The 19,317-nt window shown below is 37.1% G+C and overlaps 1 protein-coding gene across 1 annotated transcript in view; it reads right to left on the bottom strand.

Moving 5' to 3' along the window:
- Positions 1 to 19,317, bottom strand: part of SLC9A3 (solute carrier family 9 member A3) — a gene marked incomplete at both ends in the record, with an annotated part of 52,617 nt that overhangs the window by 19,869 nt on the left and 13,431 nt on the right. Inside the window, 2 exons of the mRNA XM_082330286.1 lie at positions 233 to 393; positions 6,089 to 6,391. Coding sequence (XP_082186412.1) covers positions 233 to 393; positions 6,089 to 6,391 — 464 coding nt within the window. The remainder of the gene's footprint in view (positions 1 to 232; positions 394 to 6,088; positions 6,392 to 19,317) is intronic.

Raw genomic sequence — 19,317 nt, 5'->3', positions numbered from 1 at the left:
CCAGGACTGTATATTTTTATGTGACTTACGGGCTCCAAATAGCTTTCATGCTCAAACATTTAATCTTTGCAATACAGTGTTTGTAAGCAAGACAGAGAACACCATGAGCTATGCTACACTAGCCCACGAGTAGATACACACAGATGATAACAGTATTTCATTTAAGGGGAAAGTACACTTCAGAAGAAACCCTCTAGAGTTTGGGCGACTTTGGGATATATAATTTACTTACCACAGTTACAGCATCATTCAGAAGCGATTCTCCAAAAACAATGATGAATAGAACTTCGTTGACATGGACTTCTTCAAACACTGCCAGAACAGCTACAGGATCCACAGCAGCAATTAAGCTGCCAAACAAGAGGAAGTCCAGCAGTCCAATATTCAGGTGGCCTTCAAAAATGAAGCAAACAAAGTATAAGCAGAGTCAGCTCTGTATTATCTATAGCAATGACAGACTGTGATATTACAGATAATGCAAAATCCTTGAAAATAGAGATCCTAAGGCATCAACTGGAAAGCATAGCACAGAAACTACTTAAGAAGTTCTGCATTGTGTCACCTTGTATCCTACAAGGTTTGTTGGATACAGCATTGGCCCATTGTCCTGGTTTCAGCTGGGATAGAGTTAATTTTCTTCTTAGCAGCTGGCATATTGCTGTGTTTTAGATTTAGGATGAGAATAATGTTGATAACACGCTGATGTTTTCGTTCTTGCTGAGTAGCCTTTACACTAGTCAAGGACTTTTCAGCTTCCCCTGCTCTGCCAGGTGCACAAGAAGCTGGGAGGGGGCACAGCCAGGACAGCTGACCCAGACTGGCCCAAGGGCTGTTCCATACCATATGACGTCATGCTCAGTATACAAGCTGGGGGAAGAAGAAGGAAGAGGGGGATGTTGGGAGTGATGGCGTTTGTCTTCCCAAGTAACCGTTACGCGTGATGGAGCCCTGCTTTCCTGGGGATGGCAGAACACCTGCCTGCCGATGGGAAGTAGTGAATCAATTCCTTGCTTTGCTTTGCTTGCATGCGTGGCTTTTGCTTTCCCTATTAAACTGTCTTTATCTCAACCCATGAGTTTCCTCACTTGTACTCTTCTGATTCTCTCCCCCATCTCACCGGGGGACAGTGAGCGAGCGGCTGTGTGGTGCTTAGTTGCGGGCTGGGGTTAAACCACGACACCCATGTGGATCAAAGTTGATTCTGGGAGCAGTACAGTCCTGTTCTTATGGCAAGGCACTTGAGATAAGTGTTTCCAGATATAAACTGGCTTTGGTTTTGTGTGTGGTATGATTTATCTAACTTGAGTAAATTATCTCAGGAAACTGAGAATTAACAAGATGCTAAGAGGAATATACCAGTACTCCTGAAGTAAACATTCCAAAATACTTCATGCCACAGGCCAAATTTGACTCTTGGTTGCTAAGAACTACTACAGTGGGACTTAACTGCGCTCAGTGCAGTTAAACACCACTTGTAGCCTCCTTATTCAGGTAGACATTCATTGATAGGTGCACTTAAGTCACTTGTTCCCAAATTATGATTCATGAGGCCACTGTTAAATTGTCTGCAAGTGAATCATAAAAATAGATGAAGGACTAAAAATGCACCTCAATGTGTTTGTGTTGCCCCTTAGGAATTTTGGCAATGATTTCAAAAGTTTTGGAACTACAAAACTCTGGTGACAAAGTAACCCAGTATTTATTTATTTTTTTTAATCTTCATTTAGTTATTAAGGTTGTTTTGTTCAGTTATGCAAACAGACTGAGACAAGCATCACCATCATTTTAAAAGTAACAGAAAAGGGAGAGCCACAAAGATCGCTTTGCTCAGCTTCCTAAATATCCTGCAAAATTTACCCTCTTCATGCAATCAAGAGTGCTATCCCAGTCATTTTTTCTGGGGAACAGATTTTTGAAAGGGTAGAGGAGAGGAAAATTACCTTTGTGTTCATTAATGGATGGAGGAGGAAGCAAGGTTCATTAAGAAGTGATGAGGCCCAAAATTATATGAGGAAGAGCAAAGAAGAGGTATGTTGAGAGTTCATACATTAGAACACAGTGCAGAGGCCCATGTCCAAAATTAATAGACAGTTGTATCAGGCATGATTTCTACACGTGAGGGAGAAATCCATCTGATTAAATTATTTGGAAGCATGAGTCAGACAATGACAGTCAGTGGCCATAGCCAAAGGATCAGCTTTACCTGTAAGGTACTTCCAGAACAACATGGCCCCTCCTCTAGCAAGAACTCTTGCGAGATAATTTTTCAAATCCAGACTGTTTAGTGCTTGGAAGGTAATTGAAACAGAAACTAGATTCCAAATATTTTTGATACAAAATGGCATGGGCATATTTACTCAAGAGAAGGACACTTACATGGGCAGTCAGAGACAGGAGTAGACAACACCCTGTTGTACATGACAACGGTCAGTAATCTGAGGGAGCTGCCGAAGTACATATTCTCTTAGCTGCTGTCTGCCAATCAGAGCATCTACAATGTTTTCCATACAGTTTATAGGGACCTTGGTAAGGCCCTGAAAACAGAAATTCATAGTTTTCACAGACATATAACTACTTTATATTTTCAAAAAGAGAACTAGTCTTGTTCACTCTTGGACATACTGGACTGTGAATGAGGATTGAATCTATCCATTTTAGTGTGAGAGAGGGGTTGAAGCAGTGCACTGAGGTCTGTGCCAAAAATTCTGAAAACAGCCTTGAACCTAATCTAAGTAATGGTTCCATTAAATGTTGTCCTTCTCTGACATGCTTAAAGAAGGAACAAGCCCAATGACAATAACTATCAGATATCAAGGTACAATAGAACGTAAGCTTTTAAAATAAATTGTCTCACTGAGATTGCTTATCTTTTTTATATGTTACCAATTATAATCATTGGTACATTCTTTGAAGACTTGGAAAGCTAGTGAGCAAATATTTAGGGAAAGGTTAGGACACATCTATAATTCCTACAAAGCAGTGTCAGGATGCATGGGATTTCTAAATCAGGCTTTTATTTAGACTAATAATGCAAGTTATTTCCAAGTGATGCATGACCATTGCTTCTTCCAGCTCACCAGAGTCTGGAGCGACTAGCTACCAGCAGTGACACCTGAGCAAGGTAAATTCACTGGGCCCAGTTTAAGACTTCTACACATACTCAGCATGTTGTCACTATGACCCAGATTGTACAGGAAAAACTTTTCTAAACATTAGGCACAACCACAATTATTCCACAGAGAAGTGCTGCATGTGGTAGTCCTCCAGCAGATGGTGAACAGTTAGGTGCAATCAGCCAGGAAGATTTAGGATTAGATACTTCTTCCTATTCTGTGAAAGCAGACTAGCATGGCTGTTAGTTACTAGTTAAGGTGCTGATCTTCTAATTTCATTTCTAAAGAAGGATTTCTTTTTTTATTATCACCTTCTCTCTTTTTCTTCTGCAAATTATAATATCTATAAGGATATTGAATGCAAAGAAAGAGCAGCTTTTATGTTTATTTATGTAGGAAATCTATGTAATCCAATTTGGATTATGCACTCCCATATTGATGGACAGTACTACAGGCCCATTCAATGGTAAAGTTGCAAGTAATCTGGTTTTAGTTCATCTTAGTCTGTAGTGGATATACATTCCTACATTTTAATGATATTACTTGTAGCATTATTCACTCCAATTGTAGAAAAAGTGGGGATGAAACAAAAATATACCATAGAACTTCAACCAGAGGCTGCTATGAACTCTTCTAGAAATGGAGTAACTCAGCATTCTCCTGTCTTCAGCCAGTAAGTAACAACAGCAAGGCTTTTCACAAAGTGTGGTGCTCAGATCTTGCTGGCATCTTGGAGGTCAACACAATGTATTTAGTGGATTAGTAAGTATGTGTCATGTAGATATTTTGAAGTCCTACTTAGCTTTGCTGGAGAATGACATAGTTTGAATCAGGGACAGGCTTCTCTGGCCTTTTCCTTAGCTGAAATTAGAACTCTAGTAGGTTATAATATGTCTTAGTGGTAAAGACAGGTCCCCACAGTATACCAATTAACGCTCATTCTAAACATTTAAATTTGCCAGGCATGTCAGTTTATTGTTTGCTTTTGTTAACATTCCTATTTTTAGCTTGTAGAACTTTAGCTGTGACCTGCGGTAGGGGCTGATTCTCCTGTTTAACTGTAAGCTCAGAGTTCTAGTATATACCGCCACTGAAAGATTTGCATAATGATGAAGCAGAACATGTAGCCATCAAATCCAGCTTTTACAGTTAGTCGAGAATTGTTTACAGATTGAGAGGAGAGCAAGAGATAAATGGATTTTTCACTTAAAATAAATTTTTTGGGAAAACACTTGGCTTTTCTATTTCACATGTCATAAAGAGGTCAATGCTTTTCCTTTAATGATTTTTATCAACATATTTTTTAAAGTAATTATTCATTATATTTCCCAGAACAGGATGTTAATAAAATATTTTTGGTCATATTTTTTAAATTGTTCCAAGCAGCTTGGATATTTAAAGAAAGAAATCCTTATCCAATCTGTAGCAATAGCAATATCCCTTTGTCATCTTTTTTGTTCCTGAAAACCTGTATTTAACTATAAATGTGAAATTGTGGATGCAATATATTCTGCCTACAGGCTGAAAGCACATAAAACATCTTACCTACCTATAAAAGTCAATAGTGTCTGCATCTGACCTGTCACCTTTGTATCTTCTAAAGATAAATTGTTACTTATTGTGAGTTATAGTAAGGTAAATATCTAAAATGTAAGCTAAATATATCATAGATACCTATATTACAAACATCTGCAGTTGATGAGTCTTAAATGAACAAGTCTGTTTTCTAGTTCTTCCAGACTGGGATTTTCAAATAAGGACAACACAGCTTTCCCTTAAAATGGATGGAACAGATATCCCAATCTTATTATGCTCAGTTTCAAAGAACTCGGCCCCAAATTCTGCTACTTCCCTGTGCTGGACAATGGGAGTAGTTTTTGAGGCTGGAAAACTCTACTGTGTTATCTTCTGTAATAAACAGCTAATAGTTTAATTCTTCATCACAAAAATGTTCTCTGACATTTGAGGCACTCCTTTTATCTGGAAGGAAAAGGAAGTCTGCAGTGAATTGCTCTGAGTCAATTTTGCACCGTGGTTAGAGAACAGCCCCATGACTAGCTGTTGAGCCTTTCGTTCAACACAACATATCGCTTGCAGTCTTGGAGCCACTCACTCAGTCCAGTATCTCAGCATGGGTTGCCAAGAACAGATGGGCAGAGTGGACAGGCACAGCAGCACACTGTATCTGTACTGCTCTCAGCAGCACTCAGATGTGCCCTGTAAGTACTTTCTAGAACTCATGAACCTAAGAGAATTTTGTCATAGAAGGGCTCTTGAGCTTCTTCAGTACAGACTCTAAAAAAGCATAGATAGGATGCCTGTTTCAAAACACATGCAATCCACATACAATGTGAATTATTGTTCTTCAGGTGGCAGTACATAGCTTATGTGCATGCCACACCTTCTGAGGAGATTAAAAATTGCTGTTCTGTGCCTCTTCTAGCAGCCCCATGCCCTCATATTGTAGTATAATTAAGACAGAGAGCATCTTACATGTGTTACTTGGCTCTGTAAGTCTTCAGTTACAATTTCCAGCCTCAGAAGACAAAACAGAGATGTGTCATGCATACATACCCACTCAGCAAACATTGCTTACTTAATAGTAAAGCTGACTGAAGGAAGACAGTTCCATTTCACAATAACTTTGAAGGTTTCTATCACAGCAGAAAGAAACAAGCCCTTCAGAGTATATTTTTGTCCCAATGTCCATTAGCAGGATGAAACCTGAGCTTTATCCTGAGAGGGTATGCACACATTTAGAGCAGGGAAATATGAGACATAGGTTCAAGTCCCTTTTGTACTTGCTTCAGAGAAGATTACTCAGATCATTCTTAAATTTGGTAAAAATATTACAAATTGCTCCCATTAAAATTGGATTTTTCTGCTGAAAACAGTTGTTAAGTTGTAAAGTATCACCCATCTAACAGCTGGCATACAGTAGCATTCACAATTGTGCCTTCACAGATCAAACTTACCCATTATTCCTGTTAGATAGACACCATAGAGAGATAAACCGGTTGTGGCAGCATTCCAGACTGTCCCAATGACAGCATACAAAAGGATGGAACCAAGGTTTCCAAAGAACAATCTATTTGGCATAAAATATCCAGCATCCAAAACAATGGGGGGCAGCAGATAGAAGAAAAATACATTTGGTGTAAGGGTGAAGGAGGCAATGTGATCTGCTGCCCATACAATGCCACCAAGGAAGATACCAAGAACAATTAGCAGAGCACTCTCTGGAACCACACGAGTGACTTTGTGGGACAAGTGGAAAACTGCAAGAAAAGAGAAAAACAGTTTGTCAGAATTGGAATGGAGAAACCATTTGAGCAGCAACTGTTGTTAGCTGACAATTTTGACACACAAACTTCCTGCTTTCATTGTTATAAGACCCAAAAGCATGCATGGAATGCATGGGATACACAGTGTCAGAACCCAGCCACTTATAAAGTAAAATAAAAAGGTTTATTTTCGTTTTTTATCCAGCATATTTCAACTTATATGAAACCAATATTTCATGACATTTATTTACTTTATTGGATTATCTTCTCCATACAAGATCTGTTTAGGGAAAGATGGTGTTCTGTGCAAAGCAGTAAGTGCAAGACCGAAAAGAAATGGTAGAAGTGCTGGAAATGTATGACTTTACGGTTTATTTCTGTATCTAAAAACACACATCTGATCTCCCAACATTTGTCTGTAAAAATGATCAGTGTACTAGCAGGTTTATTGGAGGATGGGAGAAGAATGCTGAAAGAACTAGTTTCAAGACAACTATTTTTAAATTTATGAAGAATATTATATGACAAGGTAGCCTGCAGCAGGAGCAGAATGGAGCTGATATGAGAGATTCATTTTGGGCCTTTTCCTCAAAATCTCCCTAGTAGGGATTTCAGTTAATTCAGATGGTTTCTGGAGGAACGGGGGCTTTAGTGGTGCCTTCTTCATATATAGATATATTCCTGGGAAATTGTTCTGCAACAGGCTACTTTCTTTTGTATAAACAGTATCATAAAATCTGTATCTTACAGTAGTATGTCAAATCTATTAATAAAGATGAAAAGTATATGGTATCTATTATAGAAAAAAACGTAATGGTATGGTGTGGTAAGACTATTAAACTAGTCAATTAGAGGGAGGGAAAATTACAGATTGCCATGAATGAATGTAAAGAGACAGAAAGAGGGCAAGGCTAAGAGAGTAAAAACAGAACTGTTCAAGATGACAGAAACACAAGAAAGACTGCAAATATAGGTGGTAACATGTATTTATAGTGCACTTGTTGGGTATCAGATAAAAGAAAAAAAAAGCAGAGAGTAGAACAGAGAGAAGTCAAGTCTGCAAAGATGGAACACGAAAAAGGAGGAGGTGACAAAGGTGTTTTTGTTAATACGGAAGTACAGGTGTGCTAATTGACTTTCTTGGGATTTCTGTGAGCTTTTCCTTCAGTTTATCTGAAATATTGATTTGTCCCAGACAGTCTGAACCCTGGCACTTTGTGATACTGACCCAATAGATGGGATTTTACTTATATAGCTTTGTGTTGAAAATGTGAGTTTCGCTTTAGGAAGAAAATTCTACTAAAAGCCATCGAGTTTATCCTAGTTTGAGCATCAGCCTAGAACCGTGTTGAAGCTTTTACAATGCTAATACAAGTTAGCTCAAAAGTAGTTTGGACAAGAAGCCATCATTAAGAATTCCAGCCTTTTAAGGTATAGTGGAAGAATCTTTCCCATGACTATGCAGAGATCTTAGACCAGGTTACTTTAGTGAAAGACCATTATTTTTCCTCCCAGCCAAGTATTTGTCCTAGTCAAACATTTACTAGTTACCTTTTAGAGTGTTTTAAAGGCCCCATTCCCAAGCCGCCTGTCTTCATCTTGGCTGCATCTACACAGGCAATGTTAGAAGCATCACCCATCATTATAATAGCCCCTTAATAAGATGGTTCCTACTAGTTCTGTAACCTCTATGGCCTCATCAGAATAGAAAACATGAAAGCAAAAATGACAATGGCCTGCCTATACCAACAATGAGCACGAATGTCGATGTTCCTAAGTGTTTGTAGACAAGACTTGAAAACTAAGCCATGTTAGCACATAGCTTCAGAGTGGGATTAATGTAACAGCAATCACACATGACAGCAAACTGCATTCAGTGAAGCTGGCTAAACTATGTCAGTTTTCTCTATCATCTGTGTCATGTAATCAATAGCTGAATAACACTTCACAGAAACAAACACTGTTTTTTTCCCAGTTAGTTTCCTCTCTTTATAATAAAATCCCTTGGGCTTGCATAAAAAAAAAAAAAAAAAAAAAAACAACCAAAAAAAAACCAAACACAAACTACCTACTCTTCCATGTGTATAAATTGTAGCATTTAACTTCTCAAAAGTCTTTCCTGCTGGTCATTCTTGATTCCTTGAATTTCCAGTCAGTGAATTATCAACTAATTTATCACTTCACAGAGTAGGGATTATCTCCTTATCCCTGAAAATGAATGTTGCTGAGCTAGTCTTACTAACCCAAGTCTGTTTTTCCTAGTCTTTGTGTTTGCAGATAAGCCAAGACTACAAGAAGTTAAAGTTAAAAATTTAAAATAAACCTGTGAAGACTTTTCAGAACTAGACATTCGGAAAAAACCCAATGTCCAGGTAAGAATTAATTTTCTGTAGAATTCTCACCTTTACAACCAAAACCAGTTTCTCCCAGTGAGTGCTGGGAAGCCAACCTGATTTTGGTTTAACACTGTGTCCTCCTAGAAGCTGCATGTTCCCAGTGAATCAGCTCCATCATATCTGTCTGTGTTCCCTTTAACTCCAGTCAACTCATTATCTGTACCAGATTTTAATGCTATCAGCAATAAATTCTTCTACTCTGTTAGTTTAGGAATGCAGGCTGTGGACAAGAAAGTTATTGCATGAAACGGGGCTCTAGAGAAGTCTCTTCTTTTTTTTGCATTTGGCCCAAGCAAAATCTGAACACTAGACCATATTTGTTTTAAGGTAACTGCCTGGCTAACTCTGCAGGCAGATAGTATGCAATATGATTAGCAGAATCCTGTTGTCTATAAACATAGGAATATGTAAAAGGACAATACCACAACTGATGAAATTCAATGAAATAGCTTTAGGTTAAGATGTAGTTGGAACTTAGATCGATGTTTGAATTCATATTTGCACTTGCAGTGATTGATTTTTTTTTTTTTTTCTGGCAATGTGCATAAAATATATTCAATCAAGATTGTGCATTATGAGTAGTTATTACATTTGTAGAAATGGGTAGAGATCAATTCCAAATTCACTCCTTAATGTTTCATTAGCAATTCATTATCTTGAAGTTATGTCCCTAATATGTTCTGAGTGTGTTACAAACTGAGATAATGACAGTACATTCATTTAATAAAGTTTGCCTTTACTTGCTTAGGAGAGATCCAGAAATAGTTCCACAAAATGAATTCTGTCCCCATGACAAAGTAGAAGAATTGGAAGCTTTAATTACATCTAAATGTCTAGCATGACTAGGTATTTTACCTGACTAATCCAATCCAGCAATAATGGACAAGGAGTTTAGTTTGATACTGTTGTGAAAGAAATTACAAATATCAGGAAGGAGAGCACGCAGTGCTGCTTAGATAAATTACACTGTGAGGGACCCAGAGATGAAATTAAGTCTATTTTCGCTGCTGTTAATGATGAAAAGTACATGAATATATTGTAATGAGCAGAGGGAAAGAGCAAAGACAGAAAAATTGTAGGCAGTCCATGGCATAAAAGAAATAACAGTGCACAAGGCAAACTTGTGATCTATAAATTTTAACATTTATAATTTAGAATTCATCTACATAAGTCTAGGCACAGTATTAGTGAAAAAGTTGAACATATGCCTTGCATCCAGTACATGCTAAACCTGGCTTGAAAGTGGGTTGGACTGGCTAGTGGGTAAACTGTGTTTAAATTCAAGCTGAGCATCGCTGAATTAGAAGCTTTCTACAAAGCTAAGACACAATTACATACTATAAACTTCCTGTGAAAATTTTTTCTGACACTTCCTTTGAGATCCAAGAAAAGGGCCTGTGACGTTTAATGTATCTGATGAGAAAGACAAAACAAATTAGCAATCTGTGGTTTGATGGCTGGAACCAGCTTTAAGAAGTAAGTTATTTTTTATCACCTTTTAAAAACACAGTAATTTAGATTAAATCCTTCAGTGGAATTTACAGCATACAGTGAACTATCTGTTGCTTTCTAAGGCCACCTGACATTCAGCAGAATAACCTTTTTCTCATTCACTAAACGAAATGAAGACAGAAAGGACTGGTTAAATAGCAAGAATAAAAAATAAAAGAATAATAAAGAAGAAATAATGTACAATTCATGCTCAAGTCACTTAATATTTGTAGACACAAAAAAAAAAAGTTTTCTGAAGTAGGGTTTTCCCATATTTCTTTCCAAATTTTCTCTAACAGCACCTGGTTTTAATGAATACTGATTTTTGCTTATCAAGCGAAACATTTCAGTGACTTAGTTCTAGAATTTTGTTCTTTGTTTCCAGCTGAAATGAAAAATTCAAGATAGATTTGTCACCTTTTGAAAATACGGCGCTACAAAAATAAAAATCTGAAACTACCTGTTTAATGTACTGCTAAATTTCAAGATTTATATGGTCATTTCAACACTATCTCTCTCAAGTGACTAATGATATTTCCATTAACTTTGTTAGTGTAAAATCAAGGCCCTGAAAATACTGAAATAATTTTTTCAAGTAATATCACTGTCCCAGTCAATCACAAAACCTACTGCATGTGCACAGTGTGCAACATGTCATCAAGAAAAATCAAGAATTCACTTAAAATAATGCTAGCAATTCTCTGCTGAAGTTTCTTTTCCATGTATCTTTGGATAAAATCCAAGGAATCACAAAATAATTTAGATTATTAAAAGATTTTCAACCTCTTTTTTTCAGGCTTATCATTTCCATAGTTTCCATGAAAGCATAGATAGGAATTTGCAAACATTTCTCAGTTCCTCATACTACTGCTAGTGACAGGTGTGGGGTCTACCATATGCATTTTTGCTAGTGGGTCAAATATGCACCGATAGTATGCTATTAGTCTATTTTTCAGTTTTGACTTTTTATTTTCACTTATAAAGATTAAGTTATATTAAATCAAGCCATGAGTGCTTCTCATTTGAGATCGAAGACGTGATTCTCTGTAACTAGTGCGAACCCTTGCCATTGAGCAAAGTGAGAGCAAAATGCTGCAAGCTTTTCTTTGTGATTCTTTACATTTACTTTACAGAGATGCAAATAATAGTATCTCCAAGGCAGTATATAATCAGGTTCCTGTAATAGCACAACATAGAAGCTACTTAAGAGAAGGCATGAATAAATTCCACAAAAGAATATTCTGCCCAAAGGGGAATCTTTCTTCAAACATCTTCCAGCATTTGGACTCTGACTGGCAAGCATGAAATTTTTGTTTCTTATCTACTTGTTCATGTTCTCCTTAGCATTATAGAGGCGGAATTCTATTTAAAAACTTTTAGTTCTACCCTTTTTGCAGTTTTTTTCAGTAGTGTCTTCTGCAGATACATGTTATTACTAAAAAAAAAAAATCATAAATCTGAAATATACTCCAGTGGCACACATGGAAAAATCTGCTTTACCTTGCCTGTACAAAAGCTCAAGGTATAATCAAATACCAGTTTGTGAACTGAATTGATCAAGTGTAGCTGGGCAGTAATGCAGTCCAAAAGCCTCTGGAAAGTCCCAATCCATTCCTATTATGTTGGTCTACCTGACTAGGGAATGGCTGCACTGTCTGATATGGAGCATACATTTTCAAGAAGGGATCATTTTGCTACCACTATCCCTAAAAGGCATGCATCCCTGGCCATTCTCTTGCTCCATATCTCCATGCATTACTTGCAATCAGTTAGTGGATCACAGCTCAAACTAACCAGCTGCATCTGCCATACCAAGAAAGAAGCAGCAGTGCTGTAAAAATGTATGATATGGCCTACGCAAGCCCCTGGGCAGAGATCGCAGCATTTATGGTATAGAACTGTGTGTAGGTGCTGGGGCAGAGAGAACTGTGTATTTTCTATCCTTTTTTTCATCTGCAAACTCCTTTGAAAGATTGTTTTAGATTCTTAGTGTTTGGCAATTTTTTCTCATTAAGATGTATGTGTAGGAGATCCAGATACCTGACCTCCCCAACATCTAAAAAGAAGCTGGACAATCACTGTTTTAAAATTACTTCTAACTCTTGGTTTACTAACAGTCTCATATAATCCCTGATCTTTTTTGGGTGCCTATAGTGTTCCCTGTGGTCCTGTCATGATACTGAGAGCATTGTATGTCAGTTTCATTCTGCACATCACCTAGTCCAGACTAATAGTGAATGTTTCTTAAACAATGGACAGTACAAACTCCTTAGGAAACTTCACTGTTGCAATTCTTTAGAAAATTACTTAACAATAATGACCATTAGTGTTTCTCTTTTTTATTTTATCTTTTTTTTTTTTTTTTTTTTTTTTTTAAGGAAGGGTAGCTCTCTTCCACTCTTCAGTCACCTTGTCTTCTGTTTGATGGGCAACTTTCTTCATACTTCTACAGCTTTAATCTCAAATTTCTCCAGAGGTTTTTCTACTTGTCCTTAAGTATTTGGTGTTAATTGCTATCCATTTCATATATTTGTTCAAGAGCATGCTCTTCTGATAAGTCTACTTTCTACTTACTCCACTCTTCTACTAAGAGAAGATTTTTGATCCTATTTCTGTGTAATGAAGTTTCCCGTATTTATATTTCTCTTATCTTTTGTTATGGCTCCCTTTACTTCTCAACAGTCCTGCCCACCTACTAGCTCTCTAATAAACTTCCTACACTTGCTATACTTGATTTCTTTATACTCATGTGTCTTTCATTTTCTGCTCTATCTTTGTAACTCTTATTATTTTCACAGGACATGCCAGTTTTGCAACTTTGTGCATTGACCTCAGTTGTACTGGATCTCTTTTTTAAGATCTCCTTCATGACTTGACTACATACGTTTTCTACCCTTGCCACATTACCAAACACAACATTTCTTGCCTGCATAGCCGTAGGCATACCTTCCAACTAATTACAGTTGTTTATGTAGCCTACACAGAGGATCTGGGAATTTTAATTGTGACCATAAGAACTAGAAGAGCTATTTGGCTGTGTAGCCAGGCCCTCCATTATCACACCACCACATTTAATGATCCTCATTTCAGAGTATTTTTGCTCCAGCTAAGCCTATGTGAAGACACACCAGCAGCCCTCATCAAATAGTCTGATTTCTAGCCTGAACTTGTTCACAGCTATTTTATATCTATTTTCCTTTGTGGCAGTGATGTCAATTTTCTTAAATAGTTCTTTTCCCCTAATGTTAAATCCTTCATTTCCTATTATATAAGCACAGAGAGAAACATATTCTCTTTTTGTTGCTTGTCTTTGATTTGTTAAACTAAACCACTTATTTTCAGTCTTTGCTTCAGCTCTCTCTCTATTTCAGTCTGAGTTCACCTTTGTGGACTCAGAGTCATCAGAAATATGGACTGCATTCTACATGAGTCACAGCAGAAACAGGTCCAAGAGCATTAATAATTTCCTATCACAATCTATAGTTCAGCTACATCCTGGATTCATTATCACATTGGTGACTCTCAGTCATCCTGTATTTACTTCATACAGATGTGTACCTCTCTTCTTCTCATTCACAACCTCATTTAGAAATTCTTGTCACTGGTCCCTGAGTGAAACTGCCCTTGGTATTACTGTATTTCATCCCTTCCCCTAGTCCTCAAGATTATATGGTTTTTCTAGTACAATAGCCAGATCTACATGAATATGGGTAATGCCTAGGGAAATATGTCATCAGAAACCTTGAGTAGGATACCTCAGTCTTTGCGCAGTGATAGTCTGAAAAAAAAAACAAACCACAACACAACAAACCCCTGCATAAGACCAGTCCAAAAACTAAACTCTAGTGACTTCCACAAATAACCTTCTTACAATTTCATACTTTATCTTGTCCTTTCCTTACCCACCCAGTAACTGTTCTACCCTCTGTCTTATTAACAGATTAATTTAGGGCTAAATCAAGGGAAAAAAAAAATCTTCCATTGTGTTCTGAGAGTGGTTTAATTGAAGCAAGGATTCAAAGCATTAGGGAACTGCTTTTCTAGTCTGTCCAGGAAGTGTTTGAGCAGACTCAACATGGCTGAAGCTGATCATTATTACTTGTATTTACCTTTCTAATCTTTATCAACAAAGTACGCTCAGGTTTTTTTTCCCTGGTCAGGAGACTGATAGCATATTTTATAGTCCTTTAGATTCTGCTCTGTGGACTTTGCAACAATGGTATTCTGCAAGTCTTATGAATTGATTTTGCCATTTTGAATTGTTTATATACAAGTGGTACAAAACCCTTAAAGAAAAAGCTTTTACTAATTTTTTCTAAAAAGTATTACTTAGACAAATCTTAAATGATTTTATTAATGAGTACTTTATGTTTTTACCAAATCTAGCAAAAATTGAAAGATTTCTTGAAAAAAAACCTCAGAGATATTTTATATCTGAAGAAACTCATAGATATAATATACGTGTATTGTGTAGCAAGCAGTAAAAGCCATTTTTGGTACTTGGGTACTGTCTTAAAATATACTACATAAACATGACTATTACTACTATTCATACTTAATCTTGGACATATTTTTCCTAAGCAAGGCACAAAGTCCTTCATATTTTACTTGTTTAGATGAACTGGTTTGAGTTCGGTTTTATCCAGCTCAAGAAAGCTTTCTTTATTCGTCACATATGTAATGATCACCATTTACAAAGTGTACAGCATTGTAATGAGCTCATTAAACAGGAGATTTTAGGTCGCTGTTCTTTGTAGGTGAACAATTAACAAAATATGTTAGCAATTAAAAATGCAATCAACATACAGGTCGAGGTTCCCAGTTGATAGGTCATAACATAACAAGGTAGCCCCAAGTCAAATTCAAAGAAGTGTGTGAGTAAGCAACTATTACCTCTATAAGCACTTAGAACACAATGAAGTTTAAACAGTCAGGTACAGTTTATGATAATTATGCCAAATAGTTCTTTTTTGAAGGAGCAGTCCCACTGCAGTGCAAGTGTGGTAGCATTTGGCCCTTATGGAACTGAATGGCACTGAAAGAAAAATGGGAACAGTCAAAAATAATATTTCAAAATGAGAGCAAAGTACACATTAGAAACACCTTGAAGTATAGTAGAGGATATAAAACAGGACAGCAAAAGTATCATCAAACTGCTTCATTTCCTATGCAAAGGTATTAGACTTAAGTTTGGAAGACAGTCGTCCTGCTCAAGCTAATATTCCTCACAGACTGAACTCAGTTAAGGGTTACTATGAATTTGCTGTATTTACGATGCTGTCAGTACATGATATTCCATACTGAATACAAATATAAAGAAGCACAGCTGAAGGGTATTACATACTAGAGCTACTCTGTATACAAAAGAATAAAAACAGTATGTTTCTGTCATAAACTCTTCCAATTACATGTTAAAGGGTCATTTTCTGATCACTAAGGTAGTTTTGACTAAAATGATCACCTGAGGTCTAAAAATCTAGCTGATTTTACAGTATAAATTAAAAAAGCATTTTGAGGAATGACAACAAGGTAGAATATACTTTCTGCTAATCGTATACATTGCAACTGCTCCAGCTTTAAAATTATCTTCAAAAATTCACTGAAATTTATTGACAGATAGTGAAAGCAATTTTTTATTTTTAAAATACCAAACTATTTTGCAGTAACATGGGGAGAACTGAGATAAATAAAGAAATGCCAAGAAATGCTGAGTTAACTCATTTCACACTATGAATTTTAGAAATTTATTTTTCCTTTTGACCTTCACTTTAATATGATAAATGAATTAAAACAAAGGTCTCCCTTTGGGAATGTTTTGGCTTTTGCTCATACAGATAAAGAACTGCAAAGAAATGGATTACTACTTATACACGGAAACAGTTGTTCTGGTGTCATGATAAATTGCGTAAAGAATTATCAAAACCTGAACACAACACAGAACCAGTTCTTCTCCTTGGTTCAGGTCCACTGTATAAAGAAGAAAAAGAAGATGATGAAGAAATAATTTAATAAATCCCAACAGCAGGTTGAAACTCTGAAAATTTCCTTATACTATAGGGACTTCCTCTTCTTCCCCAGTACTGCTTCGTGCAGGGCACAGTAACAATTGCTGCCTGTTAGGAAGGGCATGAGGGATATAATTAAAGCCTAAGGGCTAGGGGGAATAGCTATGAAGGCTGCTCCAAGTCATGGGGTAGGAAAGTACTTTTTTCCAAGCCTTGGTAGACTGCCTTACTTCCTACATTCCACCCTGGCAAGATTTTAATTAGTATAACTGGAATAGCATGGGATTACAGTGGAAGTATTCCTGATTACAGCAGTAAATTAAATAAGCATCAGGGTTTTCAAATTTAGCAGTGGTGCCCAAAGATTAAAAAAAAAATCACAAATGTCAAGTAGGTCTTGCTTAAAACTGAGAACAAACTTAATTTGAGAGAAGTTAAGAAAACATACCTGGCCAGTTTCCACTGAAAGTGAATACTACTGTGCACCCTGCAAGACCTCAACATTTTGCCAGAGTCTTATGTTGGAGGAAAGGCTCCAGCAGCTTGATAAGAGAAGAGTTTCATAATGGATTATGACTCTTTTTGTAATTTCAGAAACTCAAGTATGTTGTTTACACGTGCTAGGAATTTGGTAATCTCAGATTTTTCTAGATGAGATTATTTTTAACTAACAAGTTAGAAACACTTTTAAGAGAAACACTCCCTATTTCCATAAGGTGTCCAGAATGACAACAGATAGAGTCTTTTTTTAAAGATATTTACAGGGCTGTGCAAGCTCCTCAGTGAAGGAGTTGGGATTCTAAAGCTTTATCAGGAAATGAAGAAGCAAGTAGAAACTTTTTTCTATAAGAATGCTGGTGAAATCACTTGTCACTCACCTGTTTCTCCATATACAGTTCCCTTTATGGAGTTTTACTTAATGACAGAATAGCTCTTTTAGCATCAGTAGTGCTAGTCAGAAAGAAGATGGTAAGAAATTGAGCAAGGTGATATGTGGGAAAGGATTCTCATGTTACAATACTTGCAAACTACTCTGCCTATTTGTTCTGCAGAAGGTTAAGAAAGCACCATTTTCACCAACCAAGCCTGGGACTTTCTGGCTTAGGCAATAGAGAGAAGATGACATTACATGCTTCCTTACTGAATGCACTCATTCCGTTCCATAAAGGAAGTAATTTTGCTCAGAAATCCAGGTACATAGTTTGGTTTTTTTTTCCACAGATTTAAGAAGAGCAAAGTGGAGCTTAATTTATATCACTCTGATTTTTTTCTTGCAAATGGCTCTGAGATACTGCTATCATTCATAGAACCATAGAATCATTAAGGTTGGAAAGGACCTCCGAAACCATTGAGTCCAACCTGTTCACCTAACTGCCTGGTCCACCTCTAAACCATGTCCCTAAAAGGCACTTTCAAGGCGTTTTAACATGGCTTTTGATTTTTGTCCTTACAGCTTTTCTGATTAATACGTTAACTTTCATACCTTCATTATCTCATTTGAGAGGTGAAGTACATAATGATAACAGCAGGAAGAACAGTAGTTTAAGTAGTGTCCTTATACTGCAAAATGTAGTACGTGGAAAATAGGTTTGATGTTTTGAAATGCGGTAGGAAGGTGATGATGAGACAGCTGTTTTTTCAATTACGCATTTGTGTTTTGTAGTGCATACACATGGAAAATGAGAAAGGTTAGCATGCAAAAGGAAGTTCACAAGGAGATTATTTTAAACTGATTTTCCACAGTGAAGAAAGGAGGGGGAAAAAACGGCTAAAGCTGTATTTGAAGTAGCTCACAAGTCAAACTTTTTAGTTAATGAAGATGACTGCTTATTTCAGGAAAAAAGGAGGGTAGAAACCAGATGCAAATCTCTTACTAACTAAAAAACAACATCCCAGAATGTCATACACATAGACTAAACATGATACACAGCACAAAGTCATATCAACATAGGATTCTTTGCTTCATGTAGGAAAATGTCCTTTATATAGTCAGATCACTTTCAACATGGAATAAAGATTTTGCATACATTCCTAAAAACATCTGTGCAAAAACTCATTTTTGGGGAGCAGTAAGAATTCAGTATGACTCAAATGTTACACCTAGTATATGTACAGTAGTGCCTCTTTTTCTCTTCTATTACCACATATATATATGAGCTAAACTTCAATAGAATCATAGAATAGTTTGGGTTGGAAGGGACCTTCAAAGGCCATCTAGTCCAACTCCCCCACCAATGAGCAGAGACATCTTCAACTAGATCAGGTTGCTCAGAGCCCTGTCCAACCTGACCCTGAATATTTCCAGGGATGGGGCATCTACAAACTCCCTGAGCAACCTGTTCCAGTAGTTCACCACCCTCATTGTAAAAAATTTCTTCCTTATATCTAGTCTGAATCTACCCTCTTTTAGTTTAAAACCATTACCCCTTGTCCTATTGCTACAGGCCCTACTAAAATCTCTGTCCCCATCTTTCTTGTAAGGTCCCTAATTTAAGTATTGAAAGGCCTCAATAAGGTCTCCCCAGAGCCTTCTCTTCTCCACGCTGAACAACCCCAACTCTTTCAGCCTGATCTCACAGGAGAGGTGTTCCATCCCTCTGATCATTTTTGTGGCCCTCCTCTGGACCAAGTCCAACAGGTCCATGTCTTTTCTGTGTGGAGGACTCCAGAGCTGGATGCAGTACTCCAGGTGGGGTCTCACGAGAGCAGAGTAGAAGGACAGAATCACCTCCCTTGACCTGCTGGCCATGTTTCTTTTGATGCAGCCCAGGATACAGTTGGCTTTCTGGGCTGCAAGTGCACATTGTCGGCTCATGACCAATAAAGGGATTTGAATTATTTACACACAGATAAATCATAAATGAGAGAAAGCTTATAACTGAAAAAAAAATTACATACGTGGACTTAATTCTAAAAGGATTAGTGTAGCATCTTCATATACATGTAAATTGCAGGATGAGCTCTGGAAAAAAAATGCTGGAGTGGAAAAGCATCAACCTGACAGAAAGACCTAGCTGAACTGACACTG

The sequence above is a fragment of the Platalea leucorodia genome, assembly GCF_965183815.1.
Source record: "Platalea leucorodia genome assembly, chromosome: 1".
Lineage (NCBI taxonomy): Eukaryota > Metazoa > Chordata > Aves > Pelecaniformes > Threskiornithidae > Platalea > Platalea leucorodia.
Note: the sequence above shows the minus strand (reverse complement) of the source record. Positions and strands in the feature narration are given on the sequence as shown.